This window comes from Sceloporus undulatus, chromosome 2 (genome assembly GCF_019175285.1).
Source record: "Sceloporus undulatus isolate JIND9_A2432 ecotype Alabama chromosome 2, SceUnd_v1.1, whole genome shotgun sequence".
NCBI classification, from domain to species: domain Eukaryota; kingdom Metazoa; phylum Chordata; class Lepidosauria; order Squamata; family Phrynosomatidae; genus Sceloporus; species Sceloporus undulatus.
In genome coordinates, this window is record NC_056523.1 from 127,018,252 (window position 1) to 127,039,961 (window position 21,710).

General features: G+C 41.4%; 1 protein-coding gene across 1 annotated transcript in view; it reads left to right on the top strand.

Annotated features, from left to right (window-relative positions):
- Positions 1–21,710, top strand: part of LOC121920402 (dynein axonemal heavy chain 9-like) — a 195,274-nt gene that overhangs the window by 39,036 nt on the left and 134,528 nt on the right. The window contains exons 10-11 of the mRNA XM_042447539.1: positions 6,634–6,894; positions 15,655–16,080. Coding sequence (XP_042303473.1) covers positions 6,634–6,894; positions 15,655–16,080 — 687 coding nt within the window. The remainder of the gene's footprint in view (positions 1–6,633; positions 6,895–15,654; positions 16,081–21,710) is intronic.

The window sequence follows — 21,710 nt, forward strand, 5'->3', positions numbered from 1 at the left end:
TGCATATAATATATCATTTTGATATGAGTATTAAGTACTTTAAAAAAAGTTATAAGTTATTAAGTTTGAGCGATTTCCCTCCATTTTCCTTTCTCAGAGGATTTTCTTATAGGGACAATCATATTGATTTGTTCCATTTTCTTTCCATCATTGCTTATGCTGTGTTTAAATGTAACACTTCTTCTTAACATCTTGGGCTCATTTTTTTAAAAGTGTCTTTGTTGTGGTTAAATCTTTAACCTTCAATTCCTGCTGTATATACTCTTGAGTCTTTACTCTAGCTTTTTAAAAGAAGGTTTTGTCTAGAAATTCTATTGCATCTTACATGGATTGCATCTATATCCTCTTCTTTTATGTGCCTGTAACAAGGATTGTATCAAACTTGACAAGTCAATCCCTTGGTTGCCTCATCAGAGCACGTACCACACAGTAAACCTTCTATTCATACTGGAGTTCAGCATACAATTACTTACCACAAGCTGAAGCTTATAGGCCATATCTAAAATCAGCAAAAAGCTCTTTCTTCAATTTCCCCAAATCGCCAAAGATTCTTAAATGAACAAAAAGTTTCCATAGAGTTTTCTGACCAAATTGTGTAGGTACCCCCAGCAAGCCAGGAGTAATTTTGTCTGACCTGGCAGAACAATAGGAGATGAAAATGGATTATCCATTCAGTGAAGGCAGGGCTCTGCTCTGAGCTCACACAAAAAGCCTGCCACTTACTTAAGGTGATTACAGGGTGTTTTAAAATCTATGCTGAAAATGGCCTGGAATCCCAGACCAATGTCTGCCTTTCCCCAAGCAAAGTTGTACCTGGGGCTCTGAGCTTACACTTGCAAGTTAAATGGAAGGAGACTTTTTGTCCAGATAGTGCTGTAGAGTTTTTGTAAAAGGACTGAGCTGGTGCTTTTCACAGGAGCTGTAGGGAGCTGTTTATTTTCAAAACAGCATAGCCACCAGAGCATGTGGAAAGCCTTCCTTCCTTCCTTCCTTCCTTCCTTCCTTCCCTTTAAAACCAAAAAATCTCAGAGGCTTTCTGTATTCAGCTAACATTTAATGCTCCACCATTCCCCCTGTGGCAGACAGTGGATCCTCAGCCCCACATATAAAGGGCTTCAAGAAGGGATATGTGTAATAATAATAATAATAATAATAATAATAATAATAAATTTTATTTGTGTTTCCCTGCCTCTCACATAGGATCGAAAAGGGATTACAGACTAATCAAAAAACCATTACAAACCAACAATATCATAATAAAATCCAATAATACAAAAACTCTAAAAACAATGATGCAACATACATATCCAGGGTAGGCAAAGAATCGATGGTATCAAAAATTACAAACTTCATTCTTCAGGGGGAAAGGCTTGACAAAAGAGGAAGGTTTTAAGACTCTTTTTAAATGATTCCAGGGAGGTCATAAGACGGAGTTCATCGGGAAGACTATTCCAGATCCTCGGGGCAACAAATGAAAAGGCCATCTGGGATGTAACAACATACTTGGAAGCTGGTATTTCCAAGAGGTTCTTCCCGGATGTTCTAAGTGTGCGGGGCGGATCATATGGGGAGATGTGGTCCCTCAAGTAACTCAGGCCCAAGCCATATAGGGCTTTATAGGTAATAACCAACACCTTGTACTGTGCTCAGAAGTGAATAGGCAGCCAATGAAGAGCTTTCAAAATAGGTGTTATATGGTCAAACCTAGACGCACCGGTGACCAATCTGGCTGCCATATTTTGTACCAATTGAAGCTTCCGGGCTTGGTACAAGGGTAGCCCCATGTAGAGCGCATTACAGAAATCTAAGCGACAGGTTACCAGAGCATGTACCACCGTTTCAAGGTCCCTTTGGCCCAGGTAGGGTCGCAGTTGGCGTATCAACCGAAGTTGATAGCAAGCACTTCTGGCCATCGCATCTATTTGAGATGTCAATTGCAGGGACGAGTCCAGAAGTACTCCTAAACTGCGAACTTTGTCCTTCAGGGGAAGTGTGACCCTGTTCTGGACAGGTGGATAAATTTCCTTCCCCGGGCTTGGGGAACCAGTATCACCAGTATTTCCGTTTTCTCTGGATTCAGACTGAGTTTGTTTTCCCTCATCCAGCCCATTACTGACTCCAAGCAGGCATCCAGAGGAGAGACGCCATCCTTAGACACTGCATCAGTCGGAGACACAGAGAAGCATATTTGGGTGTCATCAGCGTACTGATAACATTGCGCCCCATGTCTCCGGATTATCGCTCCCAGTGGTTTCATGTAAATGTTAAACAAAGTGGGGGACAGAATTTCTCCCTGAGGGACACCAGATGTCAGTTCCCTCTTAGAGGAGCAAGTGTTCCCCAACTGCACCATCTGGAATCTACCCGAGAGGTAGGAACGGAACCACTGGAGTGCAGTGCCCCTGATACCCAAATCCCTCAGGCGTTCCAGAAGGATACTGTGGTCAATGGTATCGAAAGCCACTGAGATGTCCAAAAGCACCAACAAGGTCACACTTCCCCTGTCGATGCCCAGACGGAGATCATCGACTAAGGCGACCATGGCAGTCTCAACTCCATATCCCGCTCTGAAGCCAGTTTGAAATGGGTCCAGATAATTGGTTTCATCCAAAACTGCTTGGAGTTGGAAGGCGACCGCTCTCTCGATCACCTTACCTAAAAATGGCAATAATGAGACTGGTCTGTAGTTGCTCCTTACCAGGGGGTCTAGGGAGGGTTTCTTAAGCAATGGTTTAACTGTTGCTAATTTCAAGCTAGATGGAAATTTTCCCTCCCTGAATGATGCATTAATTATATGTTGCAATAAAGATGTTACAGCATCACCACCCTGGGCGATCAGCCAAGAAGGGCAGGGATCGAGAGAGCACGTCGTCCTCCTAACACTTCCAAGAAGGTTGTCCACTTCATCGGTATGAACAAACTCAAAGTGATCCAGTTTAATGGAGTCCACGGAAGCTCTGGATACCTCTTCTATTGTTTCTGTTAAATTGCCAGCATCGAGATCAGCCCTTATCCGAGAGATTTTATCTGCGAAGAAGTTGTTAAAATCATCACAGCAGGCCTTAGTTGGTTCCAAAATAGGGTTCAGAGTGGGAGGAAGCTGAGTCAACTCCCTCACAACCCTGAACAGCTCTGCTGGACGAGACTCTGCAGATGCAATACGTGAAGCATAGAAAGAATTCTTTGCTGCACTTATTGCCACTCCATAAGATTTCAAAAGAGCCTGATGAGTCAAAAGAGTCTTGTCGGATAAGTACTGGTGTCTCTGCCAGCTGCACTCTAGTCATTGCGCGGCCCACTTCATTTCCCGGAGATCTTCTGTATACCAGGGTTTCTTATTAGAAGCGGGCCGGAAAGGACTCTTAGGAGCGATACTGTTAGTCAGGGCATCAACAGAATCGCCGTCAACTTCAACCATAAACCCTTCTAAGGCTTCTTGGAACCTTTTGGGTTCCATCAGCCTTTGAGGGTGGACCATCCTAATAAGTCCTCCACCCCCTGGGAGGATTTGGGTAGTTGCCTTAAGTCGGACCTCAACCAGGAAATGATCCGTCCATGACAGAGCAGAGGTACTACATACCTCTGCCCACAGATTATCCCAATCCATACTAAAGACGACATTGAGCGTATTACCTGCGCAATGCGTTGGACCCGAGACTAACTGGGACAGGCCCATGGCCATCATGGAAGCCATGAACTTCCAAGCCTCACCTGTCAGATCTTGTGAGCCGGCCTTGAAAGGGATGTTGTGGTCCCCTAGAACGAGAAGTCTGAGAGACTCCAGCATCAATTCCGAGACCAGCTGTGTCAGCTCGGCTAGGGAGTCTGTTAGCCCACGGGGTTGACGCTAGACCAACAAAATCCCCAGACTGTCCTTAGCCTTCAGGGTCAGGTAAATACACTCGATGAAGTTCGTTTTCCGGATGGAGTTCCTGGTTAAGGTAAGCGTGTTTTTATGGACTATGGCAACATCTCCCCTCCGCCCACATGTCCTGGTCTGCTCCTTAACCGTGTACCCAGCTGGGAGAGCCTGTGTCTACACTGCATTACTCTCGGCCCCCAGCCAGGTCTCTGTAATGCAAGCCAGGTCACAGTTCTTATCTTCCAAGAGATCTTGGATAATGTTGGTCTTGTTCTTAATTGACCTGGCATTACACAGGAGCAGAGGCAGGGTCTGTGGTACGGTTGGGTTGACCCTTGGTTCTTTTGGGTTAGGAGGGTGAATGGAAGGCAGTAGATAATGTGAGATGTGGAAATGGAGGAGGCTGGATGCTTGCCAGTGGGATGGAGTAAGAATTCCTAGATTGCCTGGAAATTTGGAGTTAGAAAGCATCTTGAATATAAGTATATATTTTTAAAGTTAGCTGAAAATGGAAATGGAATGATTTTATTATGGTATAAGTCTTACCTTAAAGGCCTGTTTGATCTTGGAAGCTAAGTAGGGTCAGCCCTGGTTAGTACTTGGGTGAGAGACTGTCAACAAATACCAGGTGATATAGGCTGTATTTCACAGGAAGGAACTTCCAAAACCATCTCTGAAAAATTCTTTTCTAAGAAAACCCTATGAAATTCATGAGGTCACCATAAGTCAACAGGCAGCTTTTGTTGTTGTGTACTTTCAAATCATTTCTGGCTTATGTTGACCCTATGACATCATTATGGGGTCTTCTTGGCAAGATTTGTTCAGAAGAGGTTTTGCTATTGTCTTCCCCTGGGGCTGAGACCATGTGCCTTGCCCAGTGGGATTCAAGGGCAAGCTAGGAATTGAATCCTGATCTCTAGAGTTGTAGTCCAACACTCGAACCACTGTGCCACTCTGGATCCTGAAGGAACACAGACACACATACGCAAAAGGAAGTGAAAAGTAATTTAAAGTGCAATTAAATCAATTCTGATTTACCTTGGAGAAGGTGAAGACAGGCTTGGAGATGGAGAAAACCCAACACCCTTTCCTCAAGCTTGTGTGTCAATGTGAAGTGCACCAGGTTTGCTGAAAGAGACTGTCCCATGCCCCCCTGAGCTAGCTCAGTGGATGTGCCAGAAGAGTGCTGTGATACACTTTGCATGTACAAATTGTGGGGGCAGTTCATCTTCAATTTGTCCTACAGAATTATATAGCCAAAAGTTTTAGTATGTGGCCAATGATAAGGATGTACCCTGGTGCTTCTGTATGACCTTGATCATATAGAAGTTTATTCTCCTTCACAAAGATTTCTTCGGAGGCATGGGAGGTCAGAAATCAATAGGCAGTTAAAGGTGGTGGTGGACGGAGAAGGATTACAGTGATGATGGGGGAGGGTTGTCCTTTAATGGAGAAGCAGCAGGAGGATTAAACCATGTGTGGGGCAATTTAGGGCTCTTCAGATGATGCTGGACTGCAACCTTAGTCAGCTGTAGCCAGTGGAGCTACTAGCAAGGGAGAATGAGAGTGTCAATTCAGCAACATAAGGGAGGGGCCACAAAGTTATGGACCATCTGGACTACATACAATTTGCTTGTCTGTGCAGGAAACATAGTTATGGTAGGTTGTGCTCCTGAAACCTGTGAGAGGTTGGTGTTCAGAACCTTCATTCCTGGAGTTCCATAGGAGTTTATCACATGGGGGAAAATGGAAGTTTAAAAGGGTAAGAACCTGTGATTATCCAACATATTAGGCGCAATTGCGTGATTGGTTTTCACATGACGTTGTGCGTGAACTGCTAAGAATCTGACCAGAAAGAGACATGAACCAGCAATTAGTCATTTTCAGGAAAATATAGTGAATTCACTTCTGTTTCATTCATGGCATCACTCTTTTTGTGCAGTTGCTCTAGTGTGAAAGCTATTTGTGGTTTATTCACAAGATTCTCAGAGTTTTTGTACATGTTACCAGATTTCCCATGGTTGTTTGGGGTGAGTTTACTTCTGGGGCTGCTTTGTCGTGCCTGGTTGCCGAGAGGAAAGCAGCCTTTTATGCTTAAAAAAACCTTTCCTATCTTTTGGGTAATGTTTTGTTCTGTTTAACAATCTCTGGGTGATTTTGTTTGCTGCCATGTGTACTCTGGTGACTTCTGGTGACTCAACTAATTCTTCTGTGCACACATGCAAAAACGCAATTCCCAAACCATTGGATTTACATGTATCTCTGTGAAAACCAATGCACATTCTACCCTCTTTCTCGCTTTAGTAATGAGCCTCTAATGCATCATTGTGTTCTCTGTGTGAAAATCATTCACACATTTGCGTGCTTTTGCAAGATGTGGTTGTTTTAATCATTATTGGTATGGAGGTACATATGAACCAGTGTGATAAACTCTCTAATAACATTTTATAACACACAACGAAAGGAAGAGCACTGGCCAGATGTCAATTCAAAATACTTAGGGCTTGTTGGGGTGGTGAACACTGTGAACTCAGAGCTGTTTGCTTTACAGCTCACCATCTCATACTAGGTTGTGTTTCTATTACAACAACAACAACAACAAAAAAGAGCAAATGACTGATTCCAATCTTTGTCCTCTATCTGTAGAGGACAACCCACTGTGAATTTACTGTCCCTCTGCTTCTATTCTTCATAGGTTCTTTTTGCTTAAGTATTCAGTGATACTAATACCATGTCTTCTGGCTGTGTTTGCACCTTCCTTGCCATTCCAGGTAGATGATCTGAAGGGGAAATTGGCAGCTCAGGAGGTAGACCTGAAGCAGAAGAATGAAGCTGCCGATAAGCTGATCCAAGTGGTGGGCATAGAGACAGAAAAAGTCAGTAAGGAAAAGGCCATAGCTGATGATGAAGAACAGAAGGTGGCCCAGATCACACAGGTGGTCCAGCAGAAGCAAAGAGACTGTGAAGAAGACCTGGCAAAAGCTGAACCAGCCCTTGCTGCTGCCCAGGATGCTCTCAATACTCTGAATAAGGTAGAGACCAAATATCATGAGGTGCATAGAGAATAGCCAGCTTAAGGACGCATATTATGCATGTGTAGTGATCTGGGGGGTGATCCTTGGAGCAACCAGCCCTGTGCGTGGCTCCTACTCCCAGGGCGTTCCCTTCACACTTTCCCTTCTAGGATCTCCTAGGTCTCCATTCCCACTCTCTGCGGAGCTGAATGAGACCCCTGGAGGTCCTATAATCTGCGCTGCCACCACCCCGTGAATTATCCAAACAGAACTACGTTTCCCTCACAGCACACACGGGGACTTACCAGAGGGATATATATTATTATTATTATTATTATTATTATTAACCTTTATTTATAAAGCGCTGTAAGTTTACACAGCGCTGTACATAAATGTTTTAGTCAGACGGTTCCCTGCCCTCAGGCTTACAATCTAAGAAGACACGACACAAAAGGAGAGGGGAGTGGTGGTGGGGAATAGGATCAGGTCCAGCAGATCTTCTCCACCTCCGAGGCCTGGACCAAGGCAGATGGACTGGAGGAAGGGCTTGGCTTCTTGATGGATAGTTAGAAGGAGGCTTCCTGGGTCAGAGAGGGGCTCACCTCTGGGAATGCTTCTCTAAACAATATAGTCTTTAATTCAGTTTTGAAACTGGGTAGAGAAGTGATGAGGTGTGCATGTGGGGGAAGAAGGTTCCAGGAGTAAGGGGCAGCAAGCGAGAAGGGACGAATTCGGGAGGGGGCAGTGGTAGTCCTACACTGTGACAGGAGACCCTGACTACCAGAGCGGAGGGTGCGAGTAGGAATGTAAGGAGAAAGAAGGTCAGATAAGTAAGGAGGGGTCAAACCATGGAGGGCTTTGAAAGTCAGTAACAAAAGCTTGTACCGGATGCGGAAGGGGAAGGGGAGCCAATGAAGGGAGGATAAAAGAGGAGAAACATGGTCAAAGCGGCGAGCGGATGTGACAATACGGGCAGCTGAATATATATATTCGTTTCCTTGCTAACTTAAGCAACCAGTAACTGGGCCAAGGCATCTGTATAGGAGCAGAGAGAGAGAGAGAGAGACAGCAGATACTTTTAAAAGAAAGATGTTTATTTTTAAAGAAAAAGAATAGAATAGGAGATATCACGAATGCAAAGCCTCCTTGCCTTGCAGGTGCAGAAAAGCATAGTTACAAAGAGTTCATTTCAGGCAAGCTATTAGGTAAACATAACAAAACCTACATGCACTAGCTAACACATTTCCTAGCTACTCACACAGTGATGGGATTTACAGTTTGTGTTGAGTTTCTGGATGCAGGGAGGGCTTCTTGCCAACTCCACCTTCATTCCCGAGCCTGTTCCTCACAGAATCACAGAGAACAAAGAAAACATCTGGTTTCCCCCAAGAGGAGGGAGGGAGAGACAAAGGACCGCATGGTCACAAAGGGTTTTTAAAGGCTACTCAAGGAATGTTCTTGAATCTCCCGGTCCTACTCTCTGATTGGTCAGTTAGACCTTACATCAGCTATGATGTCACAGCTCATTAGCATGTGATGTCAGCCCTCATTAGCATGTACCTCCCCCCAGATTAACCCTTTGTGGTTCAGGAGAAGTCCTCAAGTGACTGGAGGACCCCAGTCATTACAGCATGTTTATCTAAACAAACCCTGTTGAGCAGAACTGGGACTTTAAAGCCTGCACATTTCATTTGACCCATGACTGCATTGTTTTGTAAAAAAAATAAAATAAAATCAATAAAATTGGCATCATATTGTCATGAATTTAATAACAATAACCCATACTAGCTTAAGAAAAACCTATATAGGTTGACTACCCCTTATCCAAAATGTTTGGGACCAGTGTTTGGATTTCAGATTTTTCTTTAAAAAAACAAAACTTTATTCAGCAAAATTTTGCTCATAATTTTTAATATATTATAGTTTTCTACATTATATTACATAGTAAATTCCATTATCTTTTCCCCTCTGTTCCATATATTTATCCCGTACTTGAATTGGATTTTGCTCCTTCTCTTCATATCTTCTTCTTCTTTTCTTCCTTCTTCTTCTCCCATAACCTTTTCCAGTTTAATCAGCTTAAATCATATCTACTTTATATTCTCTCTAATTCCCTTTTTTTCTTTACCTCCACTTTCTCTCTCTCTTTTTCCCTTGTTCCTTCCCTCTATCATTTCCCTTCTACCATATTTCCTTATTAAACCTTCTTCTCTTCTCTTTCCTTAGCTTTCTTGTTTAGACACAAGTTTTCCTCTTCATCTCTTGTAGCATTCACCTGTAATCCTTTTATCCCTTTTCCTCTTTGCTATTGTTCTCTCTGTATCCTCCCCTAGCATCCCTTTTTCCATTCTGACCAACTATCCTCTTTATTCCCTCTTTTACTTCCTCTTAACCTCACACTTTCTTTATACCTTCTCTGACATACTTTGTCTTGCCCCTCCTTTCTTTCACCTTACCTTTTCTCTTTTTCCTTCTTGCACCTCCTTTCCCATATATATCCTTTTTTTGCTTTATTCTACAACATTTCTTCCTATCTCTTTATTTCAGATATGTCCCTTTTGCCATAGCAATATATTAAAAATAAGTTAAAATAAATTTGTAAAATAAAAATGTCTTTCAATCTTTCTTGTTTCCCCAGCTTGACTTCCAACCTTAGATATCAGGTGTTTTAGCTAATTTTCTCTCATCTCTCCTTAGCTGATTATTTTCTGTTACACTACCTTCTAATCGGAACAATTTCATTACTCTGAGTTCCCTCTTTTTCCAGTTTTATAAGTTTTTTTCTCTCTTTCCTTCTGTTTATTTTTGGATTTTGGAATACATATGTATATTTAATGTGATATCTTGGAGATGGGACCCAAATCTAAAAACAAAATTCATTTTTTTAAATTTTTAAATATTTTGTGCATGAAACAAAGTTTATGTATACTGATCTATCAGAAAGCAAATGTGTCACTATCTCACCCACCTATGCAGACAATTCTGGATTTTGGAGTATTTCAAATTTTAGATTTCTGGATGAGGGATACTTAACCTATAGTAAGTTTCTTTTTTACTCTTCTGAATATCTTGTTCTGTGCTCACAGGCTTGTATTTTCAAGTAATACCATAACTGCACACAACCTTTTTTATTTTAGGAACTGATATTATTTGCATAATTATTCCAGAGCAAACTAGTACCAAAAAATTTGGTGCAGCCATCTGGGAAAGGATTTCATAGAAAATCACTTGGTGTGTGTGTGCCTGTAGTCATGGGCTCATTTAAATTAGTCAGTGTATTTGAGCAGTTCTACTGATACAGTGGACTGTCAAAAAGCAAATAAATGGGTCCCAGAACAAATCAATAGAAGTCAAAATAACTAAACTGAGGCTGTTGTACTTTGGACATATTGTGAGATGACATGACTCATTGGAAAAGAAAATAATGCTCAGGGAAGTAGAAGGCAGTAAGAAAAAAGGAAGGCCCCATATTACAGGTGGATTGATGCATTTAAGGAAGCCATGGTCTTGAGTTTGCAAGACCTGAGCAGTACTTTTAATAATCAGGACTTGTGGAGGACTGTGATTCATCATAAGTTCAGACAGACTTGACATCATATAACAAAGATGAATTTGAACTCAGAGTTGGGATCAGAAGTGGTAGAGTCACCGTAACTGGACTGGGGAGCAGCCTAATGCTGTATCACTACATGTTTTATACACAATGCATTTAATGACATGCACACAGAAAGTATTGTTCATTGCCTTGCATTATAGCTAAGTAAAATGAAGAAAATGACTAAAATCCAAGCATCTAAAACCAAACAGAAGCAGGTAGCAGTTTTCCCATTTGGTTCTGTTTTTAAGAAAGCCATGGTAATTCTGTGCTAGGATCTGTGTGCCTGGGAAGAAAATACTAATGAAACAGGAAAATGTTTGGATCCTATCAATTTGGGTTTCATGCTGAAACTGTAAAACATCTCATTAAGGCAAGATTAATGGGAAGCTTGAAGCATCCCTGGAGACAAGGGAAGCAGCATTTACATTGTGCCAGAAACCACATCCTCCTCCTCACCTGCGTCAGAGGATTTAGCCCAACCATTGACATGAATAATCGGCTCTATTTGTGTGACTATTAATAAGAAGTTACAGCCAGTAATGCAGATGTATTTACATTGTATTTTCATATAAGGAGTGGCAGGCGAAACAATAAGCAGAGCTATTTAGCAGAAATGGGAAATATAGATTGTCAGGAAAGGCTGGGTGGGGGTGGAGGAAAATTGGTGGATGTCAAAATTGATTCCTTTGTCTGTACATTGCAGTTGTGTTGTTCTCTGATCAATTTTAGTCATAAATAGCTCAATTAGAAAAAAGGCCACCCATGTGGAATATTTGCTCATTAATGCTCTGGTGCTCAAGAGTATGAGTCTGATGAGGAAGTTTTTTTAAAAAATTATTTGCCCCATGTGGCTTTCAAAATGACTCTGCTCAGAGATGGAGAATATTACTGTAGAGCCCTCTGCTCTTTGGCCATCATTCCACTTTGATAGAAATAGGTGCCCTCCCCAAGCTTCACAGAATATATTTTCTTGCCTGAAAATTAATGGCTGAGATTGCTACAAAATTCTTAAAACAAATGAAACTTTTTTGGTGGATGATTCTAATTTGTTTTGTTTTCAAGATTGATGGCCTTGGAAGCTTATAAGGAGGGATGGCTATAGTCTGTTATCTGTGCCTAGAATTTGGTAACCAAAGGCCTTTTGCCTCTGTACACAGAGATTCCATGTAGTTTTCATATTTAAAAGGTATATGTAGGCCTTTCCTCTAAGAATTTGACTACTTTCTTAAGCCATCTAAATGATTGATGCCCTAGGCCTGGGCTGAGTTGATGCTCTTGAGACCACCAGTTTCAGTTCTTCTCCGATAAAATGGGGATAATAAGTGTGTTACTACTTCAGACAATTGTTCATAATCAATATGAAGGCTGAGTGAAGTACTTTGTAGCTACATGCTTTAGCATTCCTCCAGTGCTTTGTTGTGCTCTGATCTCAGTGCATGTTGAAGAAAGGAAGAGATTCATTTGTTCCCTGACTGTGACAACAGAGGCTTGGTTTCACAAAGCTACTTGAAGCAAATTCAAAGAGTGTCTCATGATCTAGAAACCATATTTCAGATTTTGAGCACAAGAAAGAGCTGGATGTCTTTCTAGTCCAGATCCCTGTTCCCCACAGAAACCAACTACATTCCTATGGGAGTCCATGAGCAGGATATGAAGGCTGTCTCTTGTTGTTTACCAGTGCTCAAAAGCCATGTTGATGTTCCCTACGAACATGGAGGTAGCAAAGACTTGGCTTTACTAGTAGCCACTTATACCCTTACTTCTCATGAGTTTCTCCATCCACCCTTCCTTTAAAGTCATCTAAGCTAGGTGAGTCAGTTGCTGAGTGGCCAACTTTGCTGATGGATATGAGTTTGCAATTGGGGTATCTTTTCCCAAGACAGAGCCCCCTATAAACTAATTTATCTAATATTCATGGACAGAGGCTACTTCATTGTCACTCCACCTTCTGCTGCTTCTTTTCAAGAAAAAAAACTTTGATTGATAAATCACAGTAATACCTACCTTTTCTCCCACAGTTGGTTTGGTACTGCAGTGCTTAACTAATCATTCGGGATGACCATAGCTTAGGAAGGTTGTGGGTTTCTTTTTCTTTTTTGAACAGCAGTATCTGGAATTTCCCAGCCAGCATAATCACTAGGAGATTGTGGGAGTTATACCAGGAGAGAGAAAATTGTAGCTTGCAGAAGGTCAAGAAGTGGCCTCTCCTCCACAAAGCTCCACACCTTTTAAAGTGAGAGAGGGTGTGGACCTCTGTGTTATCTCTAGTCAGCCCAGTTGTGAAGGCAAGAGAAGCAGGGATGTGTGGAACTTGTTCCCTGGCCTTTTCCAGTTTTTCAGCTGGAAAAACTCTGTTCACAACTTCAGCCATGGGATCTGGCCATGACATCATCCCCTGATATAATCTGATCTACTGCGTGTGTTTGGGGGGTGGGGTTTAGTAAATTTAGATCGTTCCTATGTACCGTCTGCAAATTGCAGCCATCCTGACCATTGTTTGAAATGCTAATTCCCTATACGTCAGGTGGATTAGCTGCCATTTGAAAATATTTAGAGGAGTGCTTATAGGCTTCCACAATTAAAGATGCTCTGTACAGTAAAAACAATTAAAAATGCTTGGGAAGTTGGTGGATGATTTATGATGGTATTGGTCTTAGCCAATCAATACCGTGTAGAGCAGGCTTCAGCCTGGTTTCCCTCCAGCTGGTTTCTCTTCCCTCTTGGAAACAACCTTGCTCTGAAAATGCACTTTCACAGTAGCCCCACCACTTACATTGTGCATGTCTTTTCACACCTAGAGAACAACATGGAGATTGTCATAATCCACATCTGGCTTTAATGGGTGATACACTCGATGAGTCTGCACCTGACTCCCACCACAGTAACTCAGAGTTGCCCCAAGGATTTCCTCAGAAATTGGCTATTTACGTGTTTTATGCTATACACATGTTCCTGCATGCCCTGCTGCTTAGATCTGGAGTGACTTTACCCTATAGATTTTGTCATCTTTTGATTTGATTATGTAAATGGGATAAAGGTACCATGACACCATTAGGGCAGGAGTCCCCAGTGTGGAATACAGCTTGCTCTGACAGGGATTTCATATTTGCAAGATACCAGCATGAGAGGGTAGTTTTCTGGTGTAGCAGACTGGTGTAGCAGAATTCTCCCCCCTTCCATTGGATTGCAAAATTCTCTGTGCTCTTGAGGTTACCAGATTATTACAATGTGTTATCAGTGGCATGATCCAAAGGTAAAACTCTTCCATTTGGAATTGGCCTCTGCATGACAAACAAATCTGATATAGACCATTTCCAGCTCAATGTTGTTTGGTTTTGTTTTAGCTTGAAGGAAATGAATGGGCCCTACTAATGAGAGCTAGTTGATCTGAAAGAGCACTCCTTTCATCGTGCCATTTAATTAACAGATTAATGTGAAAATAAAGGAAATATTTTCTCCACAAAAAGAAAACTGACTTTTTGTCTTAGACTGCTGTCAGAGGTTGCTGACAAAGAGGATATGGGTACTTGTATGCATGCACAAATACACATATACTTTCTTGTGTATTCACTATGTCAGAAGAATTATTCTATTAAAAGAATAAAAAACACCTGACAGTACAGTGGTCCCTCCACATTTGCTGAGGTTAGGGGTAAAGGACCCCCGTAAATGTCGAAAAACCTTTAAAAAAAACCCCAAAACACTATTCTTTTTACCTGAGAGAATACCTCTCTAGGAATCTCCATGTCCTCCAGTGCAACTCTGTGGTCAACATTTGCCAAAAGCTGATTATAAAATCATGCCAGAGGACCTACAAATGCCTAGAGAAGTGTTTTCTCTCGAAACTTCTAGGTTCTCCAACACAACTCTATGGTCAGCTTCTGTCAGAGTTACGCTGGAGGACCTAGAGATTCTTAGAGAGAGTATATTAATCAAAAGCTCAAATAATCAAATCCTCAGAAGTCAACGCCGCAAATGTGCAGGGCACACTGTATATTTTTGTAGGCCAAGCTAGACAATATGCTTATAATTTTTGCAGAGGTGCTCCCTCAAGTAGTCAAAGATGTAGCATGTGATTTTCCTCTTTTGCATATCTTGCATTTAGCATGCTTTGTGTTGTGACATTGGTAGGTACACATGGGCTTCATTTACAATTCTGATTGATGAGGTTAGTATCTCTGAGAAAATCCCACTATAGGAAGAAAGATAGATAACTTGTATGGCTTCCCCTTAACGTCTAGTTTGACTCTCAGAGAAAGGGATATATAAACAGAAGGCAAGATTAATTTAAGTACATTTAAATCATGTGTATTTTGATGAAAAAGGTTTAACTTTATCTGGGTCATGCTCAGACAGTAAAGATCTACAGTGTGTCCAGGATTTCAGCATCCCATCAAACAAACAAGCTAGCAAGCAAGCAAACAGCAACATGAGGGTAAAATCAAATGATGTAATGTTTCATGATGGTTACATTCACACAGGAAGACGTAATATGCAGCAGCTGACCACACTATGTAGCTGATTGGAGCTTCTGCTGTGGAGTGATTGTGGGTAAAGGAATGATTTTAGTGAGGGCACAGTAAGGCCAACATCACAGTGTGCCTTGTTACTGACTACTGGCTCCCTGTGTGGTTAGAGCAACCAAACAAAGAGATTCTGAGAAGCCACCATGTGAAACTGAGGCCACCATGTGAAACTTGAACCCATTGTAAATTAAACTGGATAAAGATTTGTAAAGCAGTCATCTTTAGGAGAATTCTCAAATAAGAGTCACATTTGAAAGTTCTTCTGCAGTTCAACAGGCATTTATTGTTGATTTTGGAGCATGCTGATCTTTGTTTTCCATCCCTCATTGTGGTTTGTTCTTTCATACTGGGTAAATTTGTAATCTAATTGTGTAGTTTTAATGACCTGCAAGTTGATTGAAATGCTGAAGGAACATGACCGGCTCTCAACTCATAAGCCAGTGGAGGGCCTTGTGCCACTAGAGGGATTCATTGCTTTATGCTGGATGAGTCATAATATTTAAAATTCAGAGTGCTGCTCCTGGCTTCAAAGCTTCTTTCTCAGATTGATAGCTCTGGAGCCTGACTCCATTACCAGCAAAGTAAAAAAGAAAACCCATTCATTTTCATCTAACAACCTTGTCTCTCTCTCACTCCCCCAACCCCCATTTTCAGAACAATCTAACAGAACTGAAGTCATTTGGATCGCCGCCTTCTGCTGTCAGCAATGTCACAGCTGCTGTGATGGTACTCATGGCTCCGGGTGGGAAAGTGCCCAAGGATCGGAGCTGGAAAGCAGCCAAAGTGGCCATGGCCAAGGTGGATGGTTTCCTGGATTCCTTGATCAACTTCAACAAGGAGAACATCCATGAAAATTGCCTCCGAGCCCTGCAGCCCTACCTTCAAGATCCACAATTCAATCCTGAGCTGGTGACCTCCAAGTCCTACGCGGCTGCTGGTCTCTGCTCCTGGGTCATCAACATTGTGCGCTTCCATGAAGTGTACTGTGATGTGGAGCCCAAGCGGCAGGCTCTTAGCAAAGCTAATGCTGAGCTTGCTGCCGCCCAGGAAAAGTTAGCTAGCATCAAGGCCAAAATTGCAGTAAGTCCAAGAGCACAACGCATCCTGCAAAACAGGTGTAAATGTCAATTACTATTGTGGCTTAGTTCTATGGGGACAGTACAGGATACTGTAGCAGGTCAGATTGTATTATCTACTTTGACTGGTGAGTCTCTCATGTCATTTTGGTCAGTGGCAGACTGCATGTCCGGATTGCACAACACCCCAGTTTCAATTCTTGATACTTACAGTGAAAGGATTGGTAACTTTGCAGCATGCTGTTCATGAATATTTGATACACTAATTTGGGAAGTTTTCTAAAGAATTTGACATGTTAAAACAATGTAAAAAGTCAAAACTGTTTAAAATTTTTAATGTATATATTTTAGACGAAATCAAAGACTAATAAAAATCCCTGTTTTAACTTGGTTCTGCAATAAAGCCAGTGTTGGTTACAGTCGGCCCCTAAGGCAAGGCTGTTCTACAAATGGAGTGCCACAGCAGAGAAGGTTTTCTTCTCCCATGCTGTATTATTTCCACTGGTGGAAGGGGAGCCAGGCAGATCAGACAGGCAGATACAGGGAGAAATATTGATGTACGTGTCAGGGTCCCAAGCTGTTTAGGGCTTTGAATATCATTGCCACTACCTTGAATTCAAACCTGGAAGCATATTGGTAGCTAGGATTTCTTCCTTGTTTAGAATTGCAGCCTTGGTTTTATTTACTCTGAGTGTAGTTCTACTTACAGAATGAGGTTTTCCTGTCAGAACCTCTGGTGATCCTGAGAAGCTAGCCACTCTGAGTGTTGTGAGCATTCAGAACAGTGTTTAGGGTGGCCTGGAGGGCTGTAGTTAAAAAATGAGAAATGGCAGAAATGGGTACATGCATACATTCTTTGCTCAAGCAGAAGATATTTCTACATAAACTAGGGCTTCGTAGGACCACAGCTGATGCTTTGTGTACTATATTCTGAGCTTGGAAGAAAGACTTTTTGGATTTGCAGTGGAGTTTCGAGGGGTGGAGTACAAAAAAAGACTTTTCCAAGCTCTGCATATCACTTTTGTTAAGAGTTTTTGAACTGGTTGGGGGATTTTGAGGGGTGCAGAATAAACAAATTAGGTTTTCCGAGTTCTGAATATCACTTCACTAAGAGATTATTATATGACCATCTTGTTGGTTAAAAGTATTTCTCTTCAACTTAACCCATTAGGCAAAAATGGACTTGTTAATGTACACAATAGTTTACTAGAAGAAGAAAAAGAAGGCAATGACAATGATTGCCAATTGCCAATCAGTGACTATTTATGGTTAATTGTTATTGTCCATATTACTATATTTATATTAACATGTGTAGATTTAAAGTTCTTCGCCATCCTATATTAAATCGGTTTCATAGAGCACTGAATACAAGATTTTATTAGAATTATTTCTGCTTCTCTAATGTATCACCCCATAATGCACCATGGAGTTAGTACGTACTGGAAAGTGCCACTTTAAACTTTGCCCTTTCATTAGGAAAACTTACAGATCTGTACCACAGCATATTTTCTTGGCAGATCACATTACAGGCACTAACCTAAAGCTTTTTTGGTGATTAAAAATCTAACATAAAATAAGAAATATAGCAACAATGGACAGCTCATGAAATCATTTCTTTCACCTTTTTTTAAACATCAGGTTCTTGTTTGAAAAATCTTCAAATGTATTGGCCATTAAGGAAGTGCAACCACTTGTAGTATGGGCAGCAATCAACTGAGCACACTTCAAAGCCAATTGATTTATCCCTTTAATGATTTTCTCTGTTTTACTATGGTTTTATACTGTGTTCATAACCAAAGCTTGTGTTCAGAGGAGGAAAATTCATTAACCATTTGTATATAGCTTTATTATCTGTTTTCTAGAGAGTGGTCTTGTAACTTAAACACACACACACCAGGGACGTAGCCAGGATTTTGGGAGGGGAGGGGTCCAGATTAAGTGCCACCATTGGGGAAAACATATTTTGTAATTAGATTACTGTATATACTCGACTATCAGTCGACCTCATGTAAAAGTCGAGGGCAAGTTTTAAGGTCAAAATTATGGATTTTGATATGACCCTTAGATAAGTTGAGGGTAAAACTTAGGGGCACACAAAAAAGAATCTAAATGATGAAGCAAAGTAAAACAATGACAAAGAACCTAAAAAATTATGGCAGGCATAACTGTTTTGGCTTACAAGGCTGGATAGAAGAGAGAGTGCAGGGAGGTCAGTGCTTCCAGGACAGATTGCCCTCTTGCCTTTCTTAATAAGATGGTTCCATTCTTAATAAGAGTTAAAGTATAGTATTTACATTGACCCATGGATAAGTCGACCTAGGTTTTTGGGGTTAATTTTTTGACTAAAATTTCTAGACTTATACATGAGTATATACAGTAGGTTAGGTTGATATTATTTTTAACATTAATTAATGGAAGGGTGTCCGGACTCCTCGGACCCCCCTGGCTATGTCACTGCACATACACATGCACCCATGTCACTGTATAAATAAATATATAGCATTAATGCCTATAACATCATGGCATGTTCAAAAGGTTTGGGTGTCTCTCTGGTGTCAATTTTGGAGGCATGAAGGGAATAGAGGAGAGAAATGTCATGAGTGGAAGTTTGCTTGTGTGGTGATGAATGCTAGGAAGAAAGTTAACTCTGGGCCACAAAACTGCAGAAATAATCCAGTTTGAGACCACTTTAACTGTCCTGGCTCAGTACTAGGTAATTTCTGGGAGCTGTAGTTTTATGAGACATTTAGCCATCTCTGCCAGAGAGGTCTGGTGCCACAGTAAACTACAATTTTTCCCTAGCACTGAGCCACAGCAGTTAAAGCAGTCTCAAACTGGATTATTTCTGCCATGTGTTTCCATCCTCTGGCGATACCAGAAATGGTGGTTTCCCCATATTTATAATAACCATAAATTTAAAACTTGAATACCATACTTACACATTACTATACAAATCAATAAATAATAATTGTGGTAAAGCACAAAATAAATCATCAAGTTTATAATAAACACACAGAAAATTCTATGCTTGCATGCATTCACACATATGCACACACATCCTTTTAGAAAATTTAATGCAGAGAAATCATTTTAGGTGCTATAGTTCTAGGATTAATGACAAGCAGTGTTTAATCAGGCTGTATTTTGTATTCTGTGCAGATATTTGATCAAGTAACTCCAGATGCCACTAAAAATATAATCCTCTTTTCATATTCAGGTTTATTTCTAGTGCATTGTTCAAGCAGTGTTAAAATGATTTAGAGGCACTTAGCTTTAAGCTGTTTGTGCTGGATGCAGATAAAAATCAATTGTTAACTTCACTTCTTTTGTCATAGAGGTAAAATATTCCAATAACTTTGGCAACAATCTGTTTTTGTTTTACAGTGAATAAGAAAAATGATCAGATACAGATACAGTGATTAGAAGGCCATCATGAAATCTATTGCAGATCAATGAACCAAAATAAAAGGGGGATTTTTGCATAGGTCTTGAAATAGTACCCTTCTAAATAACCCCTTTCCATAGCCATCATACAATCAGCCCTCTACATTTGGGTTGGTAAAAAATATTGATGAATAACAATTTAAGTCTAGAGGCAATTACCTCAAGGGCAAGATGCCTTAATGTAACAGAGCCAGCTTCCATTTCCATTCCCTGCTTTTGTATAGGTACAAAAGGGACGTGGAGCTTCTATGCCTTTTAACAGTTGATGGGAAGAAACAGCTTCGCAGGTACAGCTTTCCTCACCTTTGCCTGTCAAGGGGAGCCTGCCACAGTTCCCTCCCCTATATTGCCATACAGGAGGCTACAGAAGGCCTTACTCATCTTTGAGTCTATAGCTCCAAGAACATGCTCATTTGTACACATGGAGAATGTTGCTTCACATTCTTTCTTCTAATGCAAATATGTATTCTGACCAAAACTGGGCCACCATGGACCTTCCCCACACGTTCTTTTTAACTACTTCTTCCCATGTAGCTTAAAAACAAGGGATTGACACCATTTGAGTTTTTCCCCCCTCTTTCTTTTTATTCCCTGTAGGGGATTAAATGAGTGACATCAGTTTAAACCTAAAATAATGACCACAGAGGATCTACATAACTTCAACCTAGATAACAAAGAAATCAAAATAGTTAGAGCAGTGGTTCTCAACCTTTGTGCCCCAAGATGTTTTGGACTTAAACACCCAGAAACCCAAAACAGCACAGCTGATGAGTAGGGATTCTGGAAGACAAAGTCCAAAACACCTGGAGGACCAAAGGTTGAGAACGACTGAGTTAGAGGATCCTGTACCTTGGGTCAAAATTAATCAAAATGGAGACCACAGTCAAGAAATCAGAAGAAGACTAGGGGGCCATTCAGACTACCTTTTACCCCAGTTCAGGAACCGGATTAAAAGTGGGAAGTTCATATTGGCCCCGATTCTTTTACACCTGAATTCGAGGTTTGCACACCCGTTTGGGGCAAATGCCCCTTGGCACGTGTCTTTTGAAAGCGGAGTTTTACCTGTATCTTTTGGAAAAAAAATGTCAAATATGAACTTGGCCCTGGTCATGTTCGTGTCAAGTTCAGGAGAGGGATTAGGTCAGGGGGAGGGCAGAGGGCGGAACATGCCTCCCCTTCATTGGGGTGAAGGAGGAGGAGCAGGAGGAAGGGTGCCATGAAGGGCAGAATTGGGGAGGAGGAGGAGAAGGAGGAGAATGAAGGGTCAAGTTCAGGGGAGGGATTAGGTCAGAGGGAGGGCAGAGAGCGGAACATACCTCCCCTCTCGCAGGCAGCTTCCCCCCCTCCCTTTTTTATAATTTTTTATTTTTGACAGACTATGCAAATAGTCCTATTGATACATTTTGATAGACTATGTCTGCTTGTGCTACATTTCCCTTTCATTTGCTTTCACCGCACCTCACTTTGCAAGAGGCTGTTAAAAAATTTTTGTGTGTGTAATATGCAAATGCTACAATGTGCATGTTACAAATGTTTCTCTTTCAGTTTGGCAAATTGATACAGAATGCTTTTGCTACATACGTGTATGTGAGGCATTCTGGGGTGGCAAAGCAAGAGGATGCAGAGATGGCATTCTTAGATGAGGATAGATGGCATTTTGGGGTTGAAAGCGGAGGTAGAGCAAGGAGATCCAAAGAGGAGGGAAGGATAGATTGCAGCTTGGGGTGGCAATCGGAGGGAAAGCAAAGCAAGAGGATGCAGAGATGGCATTCTGGGGTGAGGAATAATAATAATAATAATAATAATAATAATGGTGACAGGAAGAGGATTGGGCTGGAAGCGAAGGGGGGGGGGCTAGAGGCTGGCATGTGGAAACCCATGACTTTGAGGCTTAGAGGCTGTCATACATTGGCCATATCATGAGAAGGCATGAATCATTAGAAAAGACAATGATGCTAGGAAAGGTAGAGGTAGCAGAGAGGAAGACAGCATGCTAGATGGCTAGACTCAGGAGGACAGAGGGTCTTGGAGGTGTTTCAACCACGGGGTCACCATGAGTCGGGATCAACTTAGGGGCTGTTAACAACAACACAACCTGTTCATTGGTTCCAGTCCAGATTGGGGCTGCACATGCTTTCACTAATGCAGGGGTGGGAAACTGTGGCAGGCAGTGGCGCACCTTTATAACAC